Source organism: Orbicella franksi, chromosome 4 (genome assembly GCF_964199315.1).
Source record: "Orbicella franksi chromosome 4, jaOrbFran1.1, whole genome shotgun sequence".
Taxonomy (NCBI): domain Eukaryota; kingdom Metazoa; phylum Cnidaria; class Anthozoa; order Scleractinia; family Merulinidae; genus Orbicella; species Orbicella franksi.
In genome coordinates this window covers 2,269,127-2,286,165 of record NC_138148.1, presented here as the reverse complement: position 1 = coordinate 2,286,165, position 17,039 = coordinate 2,269,127, and the positions used below count along the sequence as shown (strand labels likewise).

General features: G+C 41.1%; 2 protein-coding genes across 3 annotated transcripts; one reads left to right on the top strand and one right to left on the bottom strand.

The window, feature by feature from the left end:
* Positions 1-1,439: 1,439 nt before the first annotated feature.
* Positions 1,440-1,971, top strand: LOC145485878 (uridine diphosphate glucose pyrophosphatase NUDT14-like). The gene has a single exon (XM_081464531.1). It carries the CDS (start codon positions 1,498-1,500, stop codon positions 1,969-1,971), a length of 474 nt encoding a protein of 157 aa, XP_081320657.1. The 5' UTR covers positions 1,440-1,497.
* Positions 1,972-2,140: 169 nt separating this feature from the next.
* Positions 2,141-9,300, bottom strand: LOC145485873 (cocaine esterase-like). Of its 2 annotated transcripts, XM_081464525.1 has the most exons (8): positions 9,066-9,300; positions 8,527-8,739; positions 7,674-7,892; positions 6,533-6,755; positions 5,740-6,116; positions 4,398-4,844; positions 3,725-4,082; positions 2,141-2,521 (listed from the first exon to the last, which is right to left on the bottom strand). In XM_081464525.1, the coding sequence occupies exons 2-8, from the start codon at positions 8,675-8,677 to the stop codon at positions 2,149-2,151; spliced, it is 2,148 nt and encodes a 715-aa protein (XP_081320651.1). In that variant the 5' UTR covers positions 8,678-8,739; positions 9,066-9,300; the 3' UTR covers positions 2,141-2,148. The 2 variants fall into 2 exon arrangements, with proteins under 2 accessions (XP_081320651.1, XP_081320652.1); XM_081464526.1 differs by having other exon boundaries at positions 8,527-9,300.
* Between the last annotated feature and the right edge of the window lie 7,739 nt (positions 9,301-17,039).

Here is a 17,039-nt window from a genome sequence, read left to right as displayed (position 1 = left end):
GGTCTGTTAGAAGTCCGTTTGTCGGTTTCGTTTCTGTCATGGATAAGTCGTTTGTAAGGCGCCGGTAGTTGTTGACATCTGTTAAGAAGCGTTTGTTCTAGATTAGTGTACCAGCTTTCCAGAGTCAGTCGTTGAAAATAGTTTGTACTGTAGGTTAAGCATTGAGCAGGGTCAGAACTACACTCACCCGGACGATCACACCATACGAACTAATTTATAGTTAATTATCTTATCAACCCGCAAGTGATGGTCACTTTTTTCATTAGGTTTTATAGTGTTTTTGTAAAAATTGACCATATTTCCACCGGAAGGCTTTTTCTTGTCAACTTAATTCTACATTTACTATGCTTTAATTTTGCGCAGTTTTAATCACCAAATGAAGATCGATGGTTAGCCTGCGAGCAGGCTCACTTTGAGTCACGCGCGCGAGCGGCGAAGAGCAAAGAAAGAGTCTGGTGAAGGGGCGCCAAGAAAATGAGCCGCTTTCTCGTCTCGCGCCTTCGCCGCGCGATTTCGCGCTCGCGGCTACGCCGCGCGCGCTTGTGCTCCAACGTGAGCCTGCTCGCAGGCTGATCGATGGCATTCCATATCTAGAAAATTCCCGGTGGACGCACGAACGGAACGCAAAGTGCTTTCAGGGGTTTTTCTGGACCAAAATAAAAAAAATTTAGACAAGTTATACATTGCATCAAACATTGGTGATTGCTTATGATGTTTTGAGAGGACATACGTATATATAGACACGTTATTGACATTTTTTGGTTTGTTTATTACTTAAAACAGATAGATTCTATGTTACCGTGCGTCTGTTCAGTAATAGACTACAGATGACGTCAAAATGTTGTAAAAACAAAAGTGGCAAGCTGTTGTTCTAACCGCATTTGACGACACTGAACAGACGCACGCCAACATGGAATCGATCTGTTTTATATAATAGCACGCTGACAAAACTGTTAATGATGTCATCTATGCGTCTGTCCTCTAATAGATAATAAGTAACAACCAATCAAAATACGAGAATAAATTGACTTATAAAATTCTTAACTTTATTGGTGTCCCCACATTAGTATGAGATTGTTATTTAAAGCTATAAGATCTTGACACTCAAAGTTTCATCATCATCATCATCATTGCATGAACATCATCGTCATTATTGATACAATAACGGACTGTGTCTTGTTCAGGGTCATCTTGGAGTAGTCTACCGATCAACCTTAAGTTGAAAGTAGCTGAGTTTTGCTTGCCTAACTATTTGCTTATTTCTTTTCGCTCCCTTTTTTATCATTTTACGGAATTTTTAACTACCCGTAACGATTGCATTAACTAAATTACTTACCACATTTACAACTCGCATTGCTAACTAACTAAATAAGATCACTACACTTACATGTTAAATTATTTACTTATTAATCTATTGACTTGAATCTTAATTCATGCTTATTTAGAACAGCAATGACATAACTTTTCGATTTTAATCTTTATGTTTTAGCTGTTTACATGCACTTCAACAGAAACCTGCACAACGAGGTCTTAACAGATGGCAGTGCTGTTACCATGACAACTGAAGATGTGTCAATTCCAGTAACTGCTCCTTTCAGTGAAGGAGTTACTTATGAATTATGTGCTGGCATCGTTGATAAACACGCGAGCCTCACAAGCTTAATAAAACAAGAAATCCTAGAGGAATGTGGTTATGATGTCCCTGAGGAAAACCTTCAAGAGGTTGCATCATTCCATTCCGTTGTGGGATGTGTAGGCGCTTTGCAGACCTGTTTCTTTGTTGAAGTCACAGATGAGATGTGTGTGAGCAAGGAAGGAGGAAATCTCCGAGAAGGCGGCAGAATTGAGGTGTTCCATCTACCCCTTGCAAAGAGTCGCGAGTTTTTATTTGACACAACGAAGCATAAACCAGCGGGTGTCATGTTTGCTTTCATGTGGTACTTCAACAAATTTCAAGGTTGCCTGAATTAATAGAATCGGGTCATGGTCTGAGTAATACTAGGGAACATTGATTTTTCTGGCTACAATTTTGAACCAGTGTTTTCTATTTCTGAACATATATAGCTTTCTTAGAGAAACTATAGCGACTAAGGTGTACTTTGATACATTGTATTATTTCTAGGATATTGTGGGATTCAAATGCACACGTTAAACATAAAATCGTTCAATTTTCTTGGTCCATGTCTTATCAAAGCACGCTTCATTATTATGCCACGCCATTAGTTGACTTTTGAGGTAGAAGAACTTTTCATCAGACCACATCTCGCTGAGAGCCTGGACTCTAGTATCCAATCGGTCGTGACCGACATCATCTTTTTGGTCAGCGGATTCATCTTCTACCTTCAACACGATCTGGCCTTGGATAGTGACCTTAGCTGTGGTTGGCTCGCCTTCTTTGATTGTGTACATTTCTGTGTGCATTTCATCATATATAGTGTCTGTATCCTTGAGCAGAATACATCCCGAATCAGTGGAAAGTGTCAGTTTGTAAATGTCACTCAGCTGATCAATCTCGAGAGCCCTGCAACACAAAATACCAATTTAGAAATTCCCGACGAAAAGAAGAAAAAACTCGTTTACTTTGATCATCAAAATGTAAATTCTCTTTGCTCGCGCCGTCACTACGCCAACAGTGCGTGTTAATCCCGTGTTTCTTTCGAGTTTTAGTATAAATCTACTAGCGTTCTATCACGAATGCTGTTCTCTGATTGGCTACGCTACTCACTATCCATTCTGTTTTAGTATAAATCTACTAGCGTCCTATCGCGAATGCCGTTCTCTGATTGGCTACGCTACTCACTTTCTATTCTGTTTTAGTATAAATCTACTGGCGTTCTATCACGAATGCCGTTCTCTGATTGGCTACGCTACTCACTTTCTATTCTGTTTTAGTATAAATCTACTGGCGTTCTATCATGAATGCCGTTCTCTGATTGGCTACGCTACTCACTTTCTATTCTGCTTTAGTATAAATCTACTGGCGTTCTATCATGAATGCCGTTCTCTGATTGGCTACGCTACTCACTTTCTATTCTGTTTTAGTATAAATCTACTGGCGTTCTATCATGAATGCCGTTCTCTGATTGGCTACGGTACTCACTATCTATTCTGTGATAGATAGTAAGTAGCGTAGCAGAATGCCCTTGCTAACAAAATGACGGCCGCTTCTTGCCATTTTTGAAGTGTCTATGACGAGGTTTTAGATAAAGTTTTCATACCCGGTAACCATTCATCAGGTACAATAAATTCAACAAAATGTCTAAGATCCTAAACCTAAAATTCTAATCCTAATATTATATTAACTTACAACAATATCCTACTTATAAATCTGATTTCCATGAATGCCGTGTGTTTAAGAACTATGATAGAGAAAGCGTTTAACTTGATTTAATGAACCAGTAATGGTTTTCACAATCCATTACCAGTCAACTTCACCTTTAGACACCCCGATCGAAGAGACTGCGGTCGTCTGCTCCGTAATTACTCAGAACAAATGGCTACAAAACAGAGAATAGTTAGATGACAGCAAAATAGACCTTTCCCGCATTCCACTTCAGTGCGTTCGAACACTAGTACCAGAGCGAGGTTGGGGTGGACATTTTCATACATTTGCTGAATTTTTGTCCACCCCGACCTCGACTCGGCGCTATTGTTTTTTGGAATGCGGGAAAGGTCTATTTACCGACAGCAGTCGAGTTCATCTGCGAGGAAGACCAAGGCTCACCTCGTAGTCTTGGGTTTTCTCCGCCACTCTACAGGTAATATAGCATGTTTGTATTCCGGATCAGGAGGGTCAAGCACTCGTAACTGGGCATCCCTTTCACGTACTTCTTCATTTGATACTCGAACCGGAAGTAGTAGCTTACTCTTACTTCCGGTCTGTATCGAGAGGCATGACGCGTGCGGAGAAGGCCACACATACGGCCAGTGGACTGACGAGAGCGCCAGACGAATTTTATGACCAGCGGCTACAGTGTAGGCAGTGGAATCAAATTTAACCTGCGCTTGGAAGGTTTCATCAGGCTTCAGGGCCTGGATCTTTTCTGTTGAATGGCCACTGTGATGTGTCAAGTTTAATAATCCTGAATAAAAAAATAATAATCAACCAAGGGAACATGCAAATTCAGCCATATAACCGTGTTCGAATTAGTGTAGACTGTTCACAGCCCTCTCTTTTCTCGCATTTTTATTCGATCGTTGAACACGCGGATAGAACCGCGAGAGAATATAATAGAGAGGCTGTGAACGGTCTAGAATAAGTGACGAGCCAGGCTTTATTCCGGTTAAATGCAGTTATAGGTGTGTTTCTCTAAGATTGATGTCTTTGGAATTCAATCCATCTGCAGCAAATTAAAGCCGGTTTAAGGGTCGAAGGCGCTAATGATTTGTGAACGTACCTCTTGTTATAAGTGAAGACTTTCCATTTGGAAAAACGTCACTCAGTCTAACAGCTATCAGAGCACAGGGCCTGTCACTGGTCAGCTGTAAATGAACCTCGGCAAATCCCAACACTTCAACAGGCTCTTTAAGCGTCGCTGTCTCCCAGCACTCCGCCAATGCGTTCTCCAGTGATTGTTCCCCTGGTAGGTCCTCAAGGCCGTTTATGAGTGGGACTCCACCCCATGAACCACTTAAAAAAGAGGACTTGACAGTTACTTTGCATGCTTCAGTTGTGGGTGTGATCGGCTCACTGCTGGTGGATTCTTCCAGGATCTGTGATGCCATCGTCAGTAATCTGTCCTTTTGCAAACAAAATTCTTGACATTGTACATTGGGTGAGGGCCAGCAGTCCTCTACTATCCACCTCCCAGGCCAAATGTCCTCTTTGTGAGCATCCAAAATGCCTTTTGACAGAATTCAAAAACAAATAATCTCAAGAGGACTACAGCAGCGTTAAAATAGGTTAAGTCTGCATACAAGCCAAGCTGGAGGTTATCTTAGTTTCTGTCTCATGAAGCGACTAGGAGTATTTCTACTCCTTCCTACATAGAATGCCAGTCCATTGCAAGGATTAAATTCGCCGCTACCCATTTGCACACCTGGATGGAGAGACGCACTGCAAGAGTAAAGTTCCTGAGAAAATAACCCGGCCAGGGCTTGAAGATGAACGCAGACCACTGATTCGATTTGGAGACAAGCCCACTAACCATGGGACCACCTCGCCTCCCACCGTTATTAATAATAACTGCTTGGAAAATCAAGAGTGCCTTTACTTATTTTTTCACTGAGGAGAAATTAGATACTAGCAAATATTTGCCATTACACCAGGCCAGGACATCAAGCAAATTGTCGCTGATAAATTAACGTCCTGCCCCAGCTGAGCTCACAAACTGAAATTCACACATCATTACTGTTACCATTGATGTTACGCTTTTCTCTGGGAACAACCTGTCTGCTCTTAAATAACAAAACTCTTCTTTGGGATGATCCAGACCAGGATCAATGATCTAAGATCTGTAGTTTACCTTATTTTTCAAATGGAAAACCAAGACAAAAAGAATGCAGTCACGAAATGTACATTACCTTTTCCCTACTTCACAATAAAAATATTATTCAATTGCTGGAAGTGAAACAACTACTTATAAAACAATTTTATCCTATTCAAATTGAATAACCATACAGAAAGTGAACAAATGCCACTCAAAGGAGGAAAATTGCAACCCCTTTAATTCCTCCCCTGGATATGCCTCTGTAATTATAATGAAAGAACTTTAAAATACATGCACTTGGGAAACATACCATTCCTCAAGAAAAGCCTCAGCTTAGGGTCATCCATGACGCCAGTAGGGAGGCCTTTTAACTGATAGTCAAACCATCTGAGGCACTCTTTAAGGTGGTCTATGCGAGGCCCAGGTGAAGAATCAGTAGGCCATGAATGGGACCATGGACCAATTAATGCTCGCACGGGACACTTAAGATGTTGTACCATAGTGAACACTGCATCCTTGAACAGATCAGAAAATCCACCAATCAGGAACACTGGGCATGTGATGGAGGTGTAATCTTCAGAAAGGGAGCCATACTGCCAGTAAGGATCACGAGTCTGATGTGATAACCAATGGTGAATCCATGGTTCACTTGATTTATTCAAGCGTTCTAACCACGCTTCTTTCCACCTACATCAATAAATAATTATTGTAAAGCACAGGTGATGAAAATAAAGAAAATCCTGATCCAAAATAGTTTGATTTACCATCAAATTCACAGCCATCAGAAATAACTTATTCACTATATGACTGAGAATATACCTTCATTGTGATTGACTGAGCTTACTAAAGGAGCATTTGTAATTCTCTCAGTCATGTAATAAAAAAGTAGTCATATAAAAGCTTGAGCAATTAAGGATTGACTGATTACACTCCAATGTGACATTTGAAAATTCTTTCAAATTGCATTCACCTTTAGTTAAGACTCTGGAAATGTAGAGAGAATTTTCAATCACCACTCATAGTGTAAATCCTTAACAAATGACAGAGAAGTTGGACTGAATCAAAGAAAGCCAGATGTAGGAAAATCTGCGACAGGCAAATACCTGGAACCCAAGCTCTCTGGACGAGGGGGGCGTGCATTCCACAGCAACATGACATGAGCCCATGATGGCATTTCCCTGGCAAAAACACAACCACCACGGTAGTGACAGTCATTTAAATACCGTTCATCACTAGAATAAGTGGATATTACAGTCTTCAGTGCTGAGGGTCGCCTGGAAGCCACCTGAAGGCCATTGAATCCTGCCCAGCTCTTCCCATACATTGCTGAAATTAATACAATAGATAATTATATGTTACATGCACCCGAAGTGAGTCTCAGTTGAATTACATTTCAGACCTTCATTAAATAAAAATAAAATAAAAGACTTTACTTAACCTGAAAGGCCAATCAGTGATCACTGGATCACTGGTATTAACTGACGATCAGCATTTACGTATAAAATACAGCTATTCATAAAATTGTACTTTAAAAAAAAAAACAAGAAGATATATATACTAAACATTTACATTAAAAATTACAACCATTCTGGAGATTATGTAAAAACAAGCATTAAAAAGAAGAGCAACAACAACAAGCAAACAAGCAAAAAATTGAACCTAATTTATGGTACATACATGATTGATACGGTCTTGATCCATAAAATGCTTAAAAATAATGTTTAATTCTCTGATCTCTATTGGTAATCCGTTCCATTCTCGTGCAGTGTCACACTTGAAAGTATACTGACCCATTTTCATTTCAGTTGGTGTGACGTTTAAAAGTGTTGAGTCTTTAAGTATTCCTCCATGCAGATCAGACCTCTTAACAAGATATCCCTCTAACTGGTGCGGACAGTGAACATTGTGTACAGTCTTAAATGCTAATTGTAGCTTCAAAAACCGCCGTCTACTATCTAAGGATAGCTGATATAGCCTGTTACGCATATCCTGTGAGCACGTTCTGCGATTCACAGCAAGAATAATACGCATGGCCTGATTCTGTAATCTCAAGTTCCCGCTGTGGACCTTTCCTGGCTGAACACCCTTTTAAAAGAGATACCAAAACTTCTCTTTTTAACCCCTAAAAGGTACAACAAGCACACACGCCCTTTTTATATTGGAGTCCCCTCCCCAGGGGTTCTTGTGTGATCACCAGTTGACAGGGAATGTAAAGCCACAACTCAATTCTAAAATTTAACTTACCAACATCTCCAGTACACCAGTCTTGTTGCGAAATCCAGTTGATCACATCACAACAGTCTTCATGTTCTTTTCTTTCACATTCATCATAAATAAATCCTTCTGAGTCCCCAGATCCCCGCATGTCTACACGGACACACACATAGCCATGAGAACAAAAATATGAATGGCCTTTTTCATCCCTCCGTGCTGACCAGTCCATACGACGATAGGGAAGAAATTCTAGAACACAAACAATGAACACTTTGACAGTCAGAGTCCACTATACTTCAAATATAAAATAGGTTTATCAATCTGCAAATAAATGCATATTCTTTTACTTTCTTTAATAAAATTTACAGTGATAAAAAACCCAGTAAATACAGGCTTTCACAGAGGAAAACAAGATTAAAGGGATTAAGAAAACTTAAAGTATATTTGGGACTGCCTTCCTGAGGTTTCAAACCCATTCCTAATAAGTTCATGGAGTGCCACTTTTTTTCATGAGAACTCCTATGCTTTCTCATCTGAGCCCCTTTTGTTACAGTTCTTGAGTTAAAGTATCTGTTGTTTTCATTAAAGTATTTTCATATCCAGATGTATGCATTCAAAAACAAATAAGCACTTGATTCCTAATAAGAACCCCTTCTGCAATAAAAACACACCCTCCCCCCCTCCCCCAATCAAGCTACCAAAAGTAAGTCATCACCCTGGGCACTAGCCTCCTTTGATGTCATTTTGGATTCATCACCAAATGCTCCCTGGGGGAGGGAGCATTGGGTGATGAGCCCCCACCCCCCCTCCCCTATCCGGGCACTGATCATTACAGTACGCTCCTAGCACAACACCTCAGAATACTTACACAAATTTATCTCACCTAGTATAGCAGGATATTTTTCACATTCTGCATCTGTAGCTTTCTCATTACTGTTTTCAACTAATTCTGGAATCCAGAGTTTAGCTGCCAGTTTTGTGCCATCACTCATTGGTATCCAAACCAATGGTATTCGATTCACAGCAAGCAACATAATGATTTGCGCTGTCTAGAAGGGGTCGCCACAAAGCTCTTTGGAATGTCTCACAGGATTGGCTGAGAAAATGATATACAAAGAACAGTAACAATGGACCATAGCCCTAAAACAAAAGATCTTTGTGCTAACAAGATCCAATGACATTAGAGGTTCTAAAGAGCTTCATGGCAACAGTCTAGAAGGCAATAAGTAGCTGTAAGAGTTTCTTTATTTAGTGGTCCCTGCATGCGTGGTTTGTAGCATCTCATCATTAAATAATGGACTGGTTTAATAAGCTGCTTAAATCAGTAACCATTTATCAGTGTCAAAATTTGCACTGTAAGTTAACACGTCTTAAGCTTGCATGCGAGCCCATTTGCAATTTTGTGAGTAAATTATTGCATACCTTGCAAAATTCCCAAATACAGTGCTGATTACTGATACACTGCGAGCAGAGTCTCCTTCCTCATCCCGGTTTTTCCAAGAAGATCCATATACAGTTGATAGTAACTATGGAAGATCGAAGGAGACCCTGCAGAGTAGACTACTGACTACTGCTCATCCAACAATCTTGCGGATTTTCAAGTACGATGATTAAGCGTATAATATAGAACAGCTGCAATAACTATTAAAGTAAATCATATCATAGGTCTAAACAATTTTACATGGATATATCACACACAAGGAACAGTTGAGAAAACTCACCTCGACCCTAACGAGACGAACAGCGGTACGCTCACCAAAATACAAGTACGTCACGTAAGCGTACTGGTTTCGAGCCTCCACTTAGGTCGTCACGCAATCCTCCTGCGTTGCGTGAGGTCGATCCGGAGACTGCATTATTATTGCACCGTCGTCGTCTCATGTTTGGACAAAATTTTATTTGGAGAGAAATATCAAAGATGAAATTTTTGTCGGTGCCCCTTTTTCTCAATTCCAATTTTAATTTTATTTTTCCTGACGTTAAATCGGCACATCGAGGGCTAGGATTACTGCTGTCTCGCCAGAGATTAGGTCTGTCACGAAGAGTAACAGCCGACGGCGTAGCCTGCATGGCAGGTCTCCGAAGGGAGGGAAGGGGAAAAAACGAGCGGGTGAAGCGCGTGATGGAAGGGGTTAGCATGCGCGATCCTCCCGCGCTCATTTTGAGCCTTCCCTCCCTTTCTACAGCTTGCCACGCGGGCAACCGACAGCGCAAAAATATATTCGGGTAATTGTCCGCGGAAATTATCTTTTCTGAGAAGTGAACGGTTTGACAAGAGCGAGACTCGAGAAAAACTTCGAGCTTCGAGGAACGGATAATATCCAAGGATAAAAAAAATGTCAAATGATTCCATAAAGTTGATCCTCTTGATACATGCTTTTAGCATTCCTGGCATTTGTCTGTACCGTGGCCAATGTGTTCGTCTGTGTAGCTGACGCGAGTGCTTTGTTTTAGCGGTGGAGTATGAAACGATTAGGCTGCCAGACCACAGTGATCACCAGAGAAGCAATGTTCATATCACTAAAAGAAACATTATTATTAAAAAACAAACAAAGCTATTTTGGTAGGGTGGGGCTGGAAGGTTGAGTTTCCATGTTCCCTTCGTTGATTATTATTTTTTCCTTCAGGATTATTAAACTTGACACATCACAGTGGCCATTCATCAGAAAATATCCAGGTCCTGAAGCCTGATGAAATCTTCCAAGTGCAGGTGAAATTTGATTCCACTGCCTATACTGAAGCCGCTGGTCATAAAATTCGTCTGGCGCTCTCCTCAGTCCACTGGCCGTATGTCTGGCCTTCTTCCGCACGCATTATACCTCTCGATACAGACCGGAAGTAAAAGTAAGCTACTTCTTCCGGTTCGAGTATCAAATGAAGAAGTGTGTGGGGATGCCCAGTTACGAGTGCTTGACACTCATGATCCAGAATACAAACATGCTATATTACCTGTAGAGTGGCAGAGAAAACCCAAGACTACAAGGTGCGCCTTGGCCTTCCTCGCAATCAGTAACTGCCAGTAGATCCTCCTGTCTTCTCAGTTTGCCTGCGTTGGTAGCCATTTGTTCTGAGTGATTTGTATAATTATGGACAAGACGACTGCAGTCTTCGATCGGGGGTGTCTCAAGGTGAAGGTGACTGGTAATGGTTTGTTCTTTGATAGATCGATGCTAGACCAGTTTTTGACTTGAACATTATGATGTCAAGTAAATGCGCAAACACCAGTGAACTAGTTAAGATCAAGGCTTAAGGCGGGATTTCACCTAACAACACACTGCTTTTTCAAACTTTTCTCGTTGCTAAGATTTAATTCCAAACCAGAGCAATTAGTATACATTGTTATGTATACCAAACATTATGAAAGACATATTTTTGCACCTAGAATGTAAAATAACTGTATTGTGACCTGACACCGGCCAACTAAATCTGCCACCCGCTGGGGAATGTCAGGGCTTACTTGAGAAACATGCACTTTAGCAAAAACCTGCACAACGAGGTCTTTAATAGATGACAGTGCTGTTACTATGACCGACTGGAGACGTGTCAGTGCCAATAACTGCTCCTTTCAGTGAAGGAGTTACTTACGAATTATGTGCTGGCATCGTTGACAAACACGTGAGCCTCACAAGCTTAATAAAACAAGAAATCCTAGAGGAATGTGGCTACGGTCCCTGAGGGAAACCTTCAAGAAGTTGCACCATTAGTACCAATGGACGAGTAGAATGAACCCCTACTCAGCCTGAAGCCATTGGAAATATTCTAAGTCCCCATGAGGTGCATGTCATGGATGGAATACCAATGGCTTATGTACCATTCCATTGGACACTGTTTATGTGTATTGGTCAACCTTCATTTTGTGGTTGCAACAATTTTTTTTTCTGGTTTTTGGTTTAAAATGTAACGTGATTGTGTTAATTATATTTAGTGTCACCCAACTAGTGGACTAATGCAAATCCTGCATTTTAATTAGCTACGCTACTAGAGGACTATTAGTAATAGTCCTCGAGTAGCGAAATTGGCGCAATCGAGCGTGACGCTTTCTTTCGTTTTATTCCCCAATAAAGATTTCTTCAACTTGCATTTGCTAACTTTATTATTGCCTTTTCTGTTCGACTAGTTGGGTGATACTAAAACAATTAGACCCTTCGCCCTCAAGGGCCACGGGTCAATAGCCCATTCGGCTTCATTTCATGGGCTATTGACCCGTAGCCCTTGCGGGCTACGGATCTAATTGTTAAATAGATTTGAAAAAAGTTTGATTTTCTGGAAAAAAATAACTGCAATCGTTACAAGTAATATCAAATGTAGAAATGACCTCAACTCGGAAACAAATCTGAGTTCCAGATGGGATTTAAAACCACGATCCTCCGCGGTCTCGCCGGACGCTCTAACCACTGAGCTACTGGAGACTCTATGTTGAGCAAGGATGAAATAAGCGTCATCATTTCGGGCTATATTACCGCGCAATGCGGTTCCAGTCAAAGACCCATATTTCAGAAAAGAATACTCTGCGCATGCTTAGAATATCGCTTACGGTCAGAGGTTGCGATTTTTGGTGTTGACCAAAAGGAGCGCGGCCTCTGGGGACAGACTGGTAACCGCCGTGTCTAGTGCTGGGTCCCCTTCCGATTTCTCCTAGAAGTCTCAATTTCTTGATGCTGACCAAACGGAAAATAGTTTTTTTCCGCCGGGGGAGGAGAACTCACATATAAAAAGACAGGGGTGCTTGCCGGAAATTTTGCGAAGAACCCCTAAGAGGTATTGTACCAAGATCCTTTATTGCGGGCGTGGCGTCAAATGTTTTTCACCCCTGCCTAAGCCTTGCATACGGCGTCTGCGCCCGCAGTACGAGCGGCAGTCAAAACTGAGCTGTCCTACCGAAACGACACGATAGGAGCCTTTTCCTTCACAGCTAACAAGAATGAAGACAAAGCTAAAGTTGCTTTGGCATCTTCTAATAATTAACTGGAGAATGCCGGGTTTAATTTGACGAGGAACGGTCTATTGTGTTCAAAATAACACAATTGTTGTCGTACGTGGCGACACTCGACGAACTACGAGCGAGTTGCCATGCGGGACGCCGGCGACCCATTTTTGGCGCCAAATTAGAAGATTGGAGACACAAAATGTTTCATATTTTTCACTTTTTACAATCTGATATGGTTTTAGGAATTGTAAATCCCTTTTCATGAATATTCAATGCCATCTTCAGTGCCTGATCTCAACTCTTTCCTGGTAACTTACATTGACGTCAGGACGGTAAAGTAAAGTTTTTCCCGCCTACTGAATCCTGATTGGTCAATGCAAATTTCAGGCGCGCCGTATGCGAGGCCAAGAGGTACAAATTCTAAAACACATCAACTGACACTTTCATAATTTTTAATAACGTTAAACACTACTTTGTCAAAAAAGAATCTCCTGTCGTATTTTTTGGGCTCAATCATGGCCCTATAGGGTACTGCAATACACCCCGCTGCTGACGTTTTGAGGCTGAACACCCCAAGAGGTACCAAAACCGCTTTTTTAACCCCTCAAAGGTACGACGAGCACCCCCGTACTTTTTATATGAGAGTCTTACCTCCCCCCCCCCCCCCGGGATCTTGCCCTCAGTTGATGGCAGGAGCCATAATCGATTATGGCTCCTGTTGATAATTAGTTAAACTGGGGCTTCTTAAGGCGCTTACTGTGTTTGAGTCCTTGTCTGCTGTGATCTCTGATTGTTCTTCGTGGGAATCAAAGCACGAGAACTAATAAGAGAAATCCAATACGAATAATTATTTCAAAACTATTTGTTAGAAGTTGCTACACTTCTGTGTACCCGCGCAGACTGATCATGCGACAACTGAACAACAGCTGTTTGAAGTATTCATTTAACGGACCAGGAAAATGGTTAAATAAGGTCATTAAACTGGAAAACTAACTCAGTATTTTTAACACTACTTAGTTTCAAGTTACGCTTTCCACTCAGTTGAAAAGGGCGCAGCAGTTATTCAAATCAGTCACCAATAAGTTATACTGAGGAGTCATGCTTCAGAGCTCCTCAATGCGAGCAGCAACCGTGAAAACAAGAGACCAAATTAATCCTGCGAAACCATCCAATGTGACGGCGAATATTGAATGACCTTTTCTCACATTCGGATCATGACAGGGCATCTTCTACAGCTCGAGGGTCCTCGAAAAGACGAAAAAAAGCCACACATGACTACATAACGGTTCGTTTAAACTTCAAATTTTTTTTGTGAGCAACCAGTCACTACTTACACAGAAGGGAGAAATGCTCTACCGAGAAGTTATCTCAAGCAGAACTTTGATGAAGGTAATTTCTCCTTGAAGAAGGTTTTTTTAATTTTCAATATCTTCTTTTATGTTATCAGTGTGCAGGTTCTCTAACGGACGACTAGAACAGCAAAATTCCAAGTTCTTTATACTTCTTAGTTTCCTCCAAAATAGTATGGCAGCAAAAACGTATCATCTTTCTTCCACCCAAATTTGCATTAACCATGCAAGCTCTACTAAGTAGGTTTAATTATAATTCTAAGGCCCAGTTCAGACGTCGTGCTTCTGCCGTGCCGAACTAAATTCAGGAATTAAGTTCGACAAAAGCACGGCAGAAGCACGGCGTCTGAATCAAACTTTTGAATTAAGTTCGGCAAGCAATTAAGTTCGACAAGCTCTGCCGTTCTACACGACTCATTCATAAATTATGTCAATGTGTTGTGGCGAGATTTCGTTGTCTCGGGGAGTTAGGTGGAGAATTGTTACGAGGCTTCAGTAAACCCTGGATTTGATTCGACTCTGGCACGACGTCTGAATCAGAGTTGATTTCCTGCCGTGCTACAGTCGAACCAAATTGCAATTTATGTTAATTTATGTTAAGTCTCAAGCTGTATACATTGCTGTACTGCGAATATTGCTAGCACGTTTCATAATATTCGACGTTTATTCTTCGGCAGTTAGCCTAGATTACGGCTGTCTTCAGGGGATACACATATCACTGCGCCATGTAATAATTAGTGATATGTGTAAATCCGATGCGGTCGGCGACGGTGTACAACCGAGGTCAGTGAAACTCCAGAAATCCCAAGCTATGAATAAATGCCGGGTGTGAATATTTCTAGCAAGCCAGTTTTGACAATGCAAATGTTATGGGCATTTTTCTTCTTGGGTAGAAAGCCAATATAACAGCTGTGTCCATGGGGATACACATATCAACAACAACAACAACAACAATTTATTGGTATTCCCATATAGATGGTGTTACCTAAATGCAGAATCGCTAAATAAAAATTCAAAAACGAAACAAAATCACTATCAATATTACTAGTTCAATATCACTAGTTCATGAAATAATCAGTGATATGTGTATCCCTTATTATCCCGTGCACGCGTGCACGCGTTTTTAGTGGAATTATCGAGTTTCAAACTTCAGTGAACCCAAGCCGTGTAAAAACGTCGGGTGCTAATATTGCCTGCAGTTTTGACAAGGTTGATGCGCTATATTATAACAGTTGTGTTTCTGGGGATACACTGATATCACTGCGCCATGAATTGCGAAATAATTAGTGATATGTGTATCCCCTGCTCGCGATTTCAGTTTAGATATTTAGACATTCGAGTTGCAAACTCCGCAAACCTCAACCTGGGTACAAACGTCGTAGCGAGTAAGCAGCCAGCACGTTTCGGCAATAATTGGCCATTTTCTTCGATCAGGTAGATAGCTAATCTAACGGCTGTGTTTAGGGGATACACACTGAGATCACTGCCCCATGAAATAATTAGTGATATGTGTATCTGCTGTTCGAAGTTTTAGTCAGATATACAATCGAGTCGGTTGGAACTCAACCAAACTCAAGAAATCCTAATCTGCTCCGTTGGGCGCGAATTCATTTCTGGTTTCTTCTACTCTTTACAGCGCTCGTCGGAACCTTGCAACCGAGTCGCCATTTCGTTGAATGCCCAGGCGCGTATCAGTGTTTTGTGTATCCCCACGGGGGATACACATATCACTAGCGATATGTGTGCGGGGATACACATATCACGGGGATACACATATCACTGTGACGCGGCATCAATAGAATGTCTACAGGCTCCCTCGCTTCGTTCGGGCTCACCGGGAGCCTGTTCGCAGGCTAGTCCTGGCTCGAGTCCTGGCTCGAGTCCTGGCTCGAGTCCTGGCCCGAGTCCTAACTCGAGTAGTCTTCGAGTCCCAGCTCGAGTCCTGACTCGGTATTTAGGTATCCTCCTCACAAGTTCGTGTGAGATTATCTGAGTCTCCCATTCAAGAACGTATAAAGTTGAGACAACGCTGAATTCAGGTATTCACAAAGATTTATTTAAATTGACGACTATTGTCATTGGTTAGCTGTAGCGCATTGCTTGGTCTTTTGTATTGGTAAACGATTCACCGTACATGGCTGGTTGAAGAACCAAATAACTCGTATCGAACACATATGCAGCGTCTAAATGAATTCATAAATAGTGCTAACGACTGTATAAACAAATCAAGTAACAAATGCCACATTCCTTAACTTATGGATATTTCTTTTAGAGAAAGTGAATTTTGGCGCCAACTACTTAAGTTAATTGATAATGCCAATTATATCATGCATTTATATGTAAAAACATACATTGTACCTTTTCTTATCAAACTGTTTAATTAGCAAACTGATTAATCGCACCATGAATTTGCATGCAATTATTCCCACAGTTATTTGCGTTTTTATGGAGTGTCACGAAAAATCAGACCCTGAAAAGTCAGACCTCATGCCGCGAAAACTCAGACCCCTCGAAATTAAAAAAAAAAATTTAACCCTTCACAATTCTTGTCAACTAAAATGTTTTATGGTCACGCAATTTTCATATATAGGCGACAGCCAGAAATAAGCGAGATATTTATCTTCTCCGGTTTATCGCTGTCGCATCGATCAAACAATGTTTCGTGACACCCCGTTTTTCTAGTGTACTAGTTATGACTTTATTTACAAATGAGTGAATGTCAAACTTAACTCGTGGACAACAGAATGGCAAAGCTACTTATAATTGAGAAATATCACTGAGGCATGTAAACAATGCGTTTTTTAGAATAACCCGCCAAATATATGAAACGTCTCGCAACTGACTTTGTCGAACACAAAGAGTCTAATCAGTTCAGTCAGACTTGTAATGTTTGGACCGCTGGCAAACGTTAGGGCTTGATGAATGTTTAGACGTGCTCATGACACGTTAAGAACGTACTAAGCTGCAAACTGTTAAGTTCAGTCGAACTTCTTTCATGAATTTCACTCGTGCGCGTGACTCTAAACTCAACGATGCGCACAATGTAGGGTTGATGTGCTAATGTATACAGCTGGGAATACAATACTGATACAATACAAGTTATATTGTGTAAAGGCTTGT

What these genes read in the sequence shown, in the direction of transcription:
- LOC145485878 (XM_081464531.1), top strand. Translation starts at nt 1,498, where the DNA reads ATGCACTTCAACAGAAACCTGCACAACGAGGTCTTAACAGATGGCAGT.
- LOC145485873 (XM_081464526.1), bottom strand. Translation starts at nt 8,677, where the DNA reads ATGTTGCTTGCTGTGAATCGAATACCATTGGTTTGGATACCAATGAGT. An exon ending in CCAGAGAGCTTGGGTTCCAG is followed by an intron (nt 6,117 to 6,532) that starts GTATTTGCCTGT and finishes TTATTGATGTAG; the next exon opens with GTGGAAAGAAGCGTGGTTAG. An exon ending in AGAAAACCCAAGACTACGAG is followed by an intron (nt 2,522 to 3,724) that starts GTGAGCCTTGGT and finishes TTTGTGTTGCAG; the next exon opens with GGCTCTCGAGATTGATCAGC.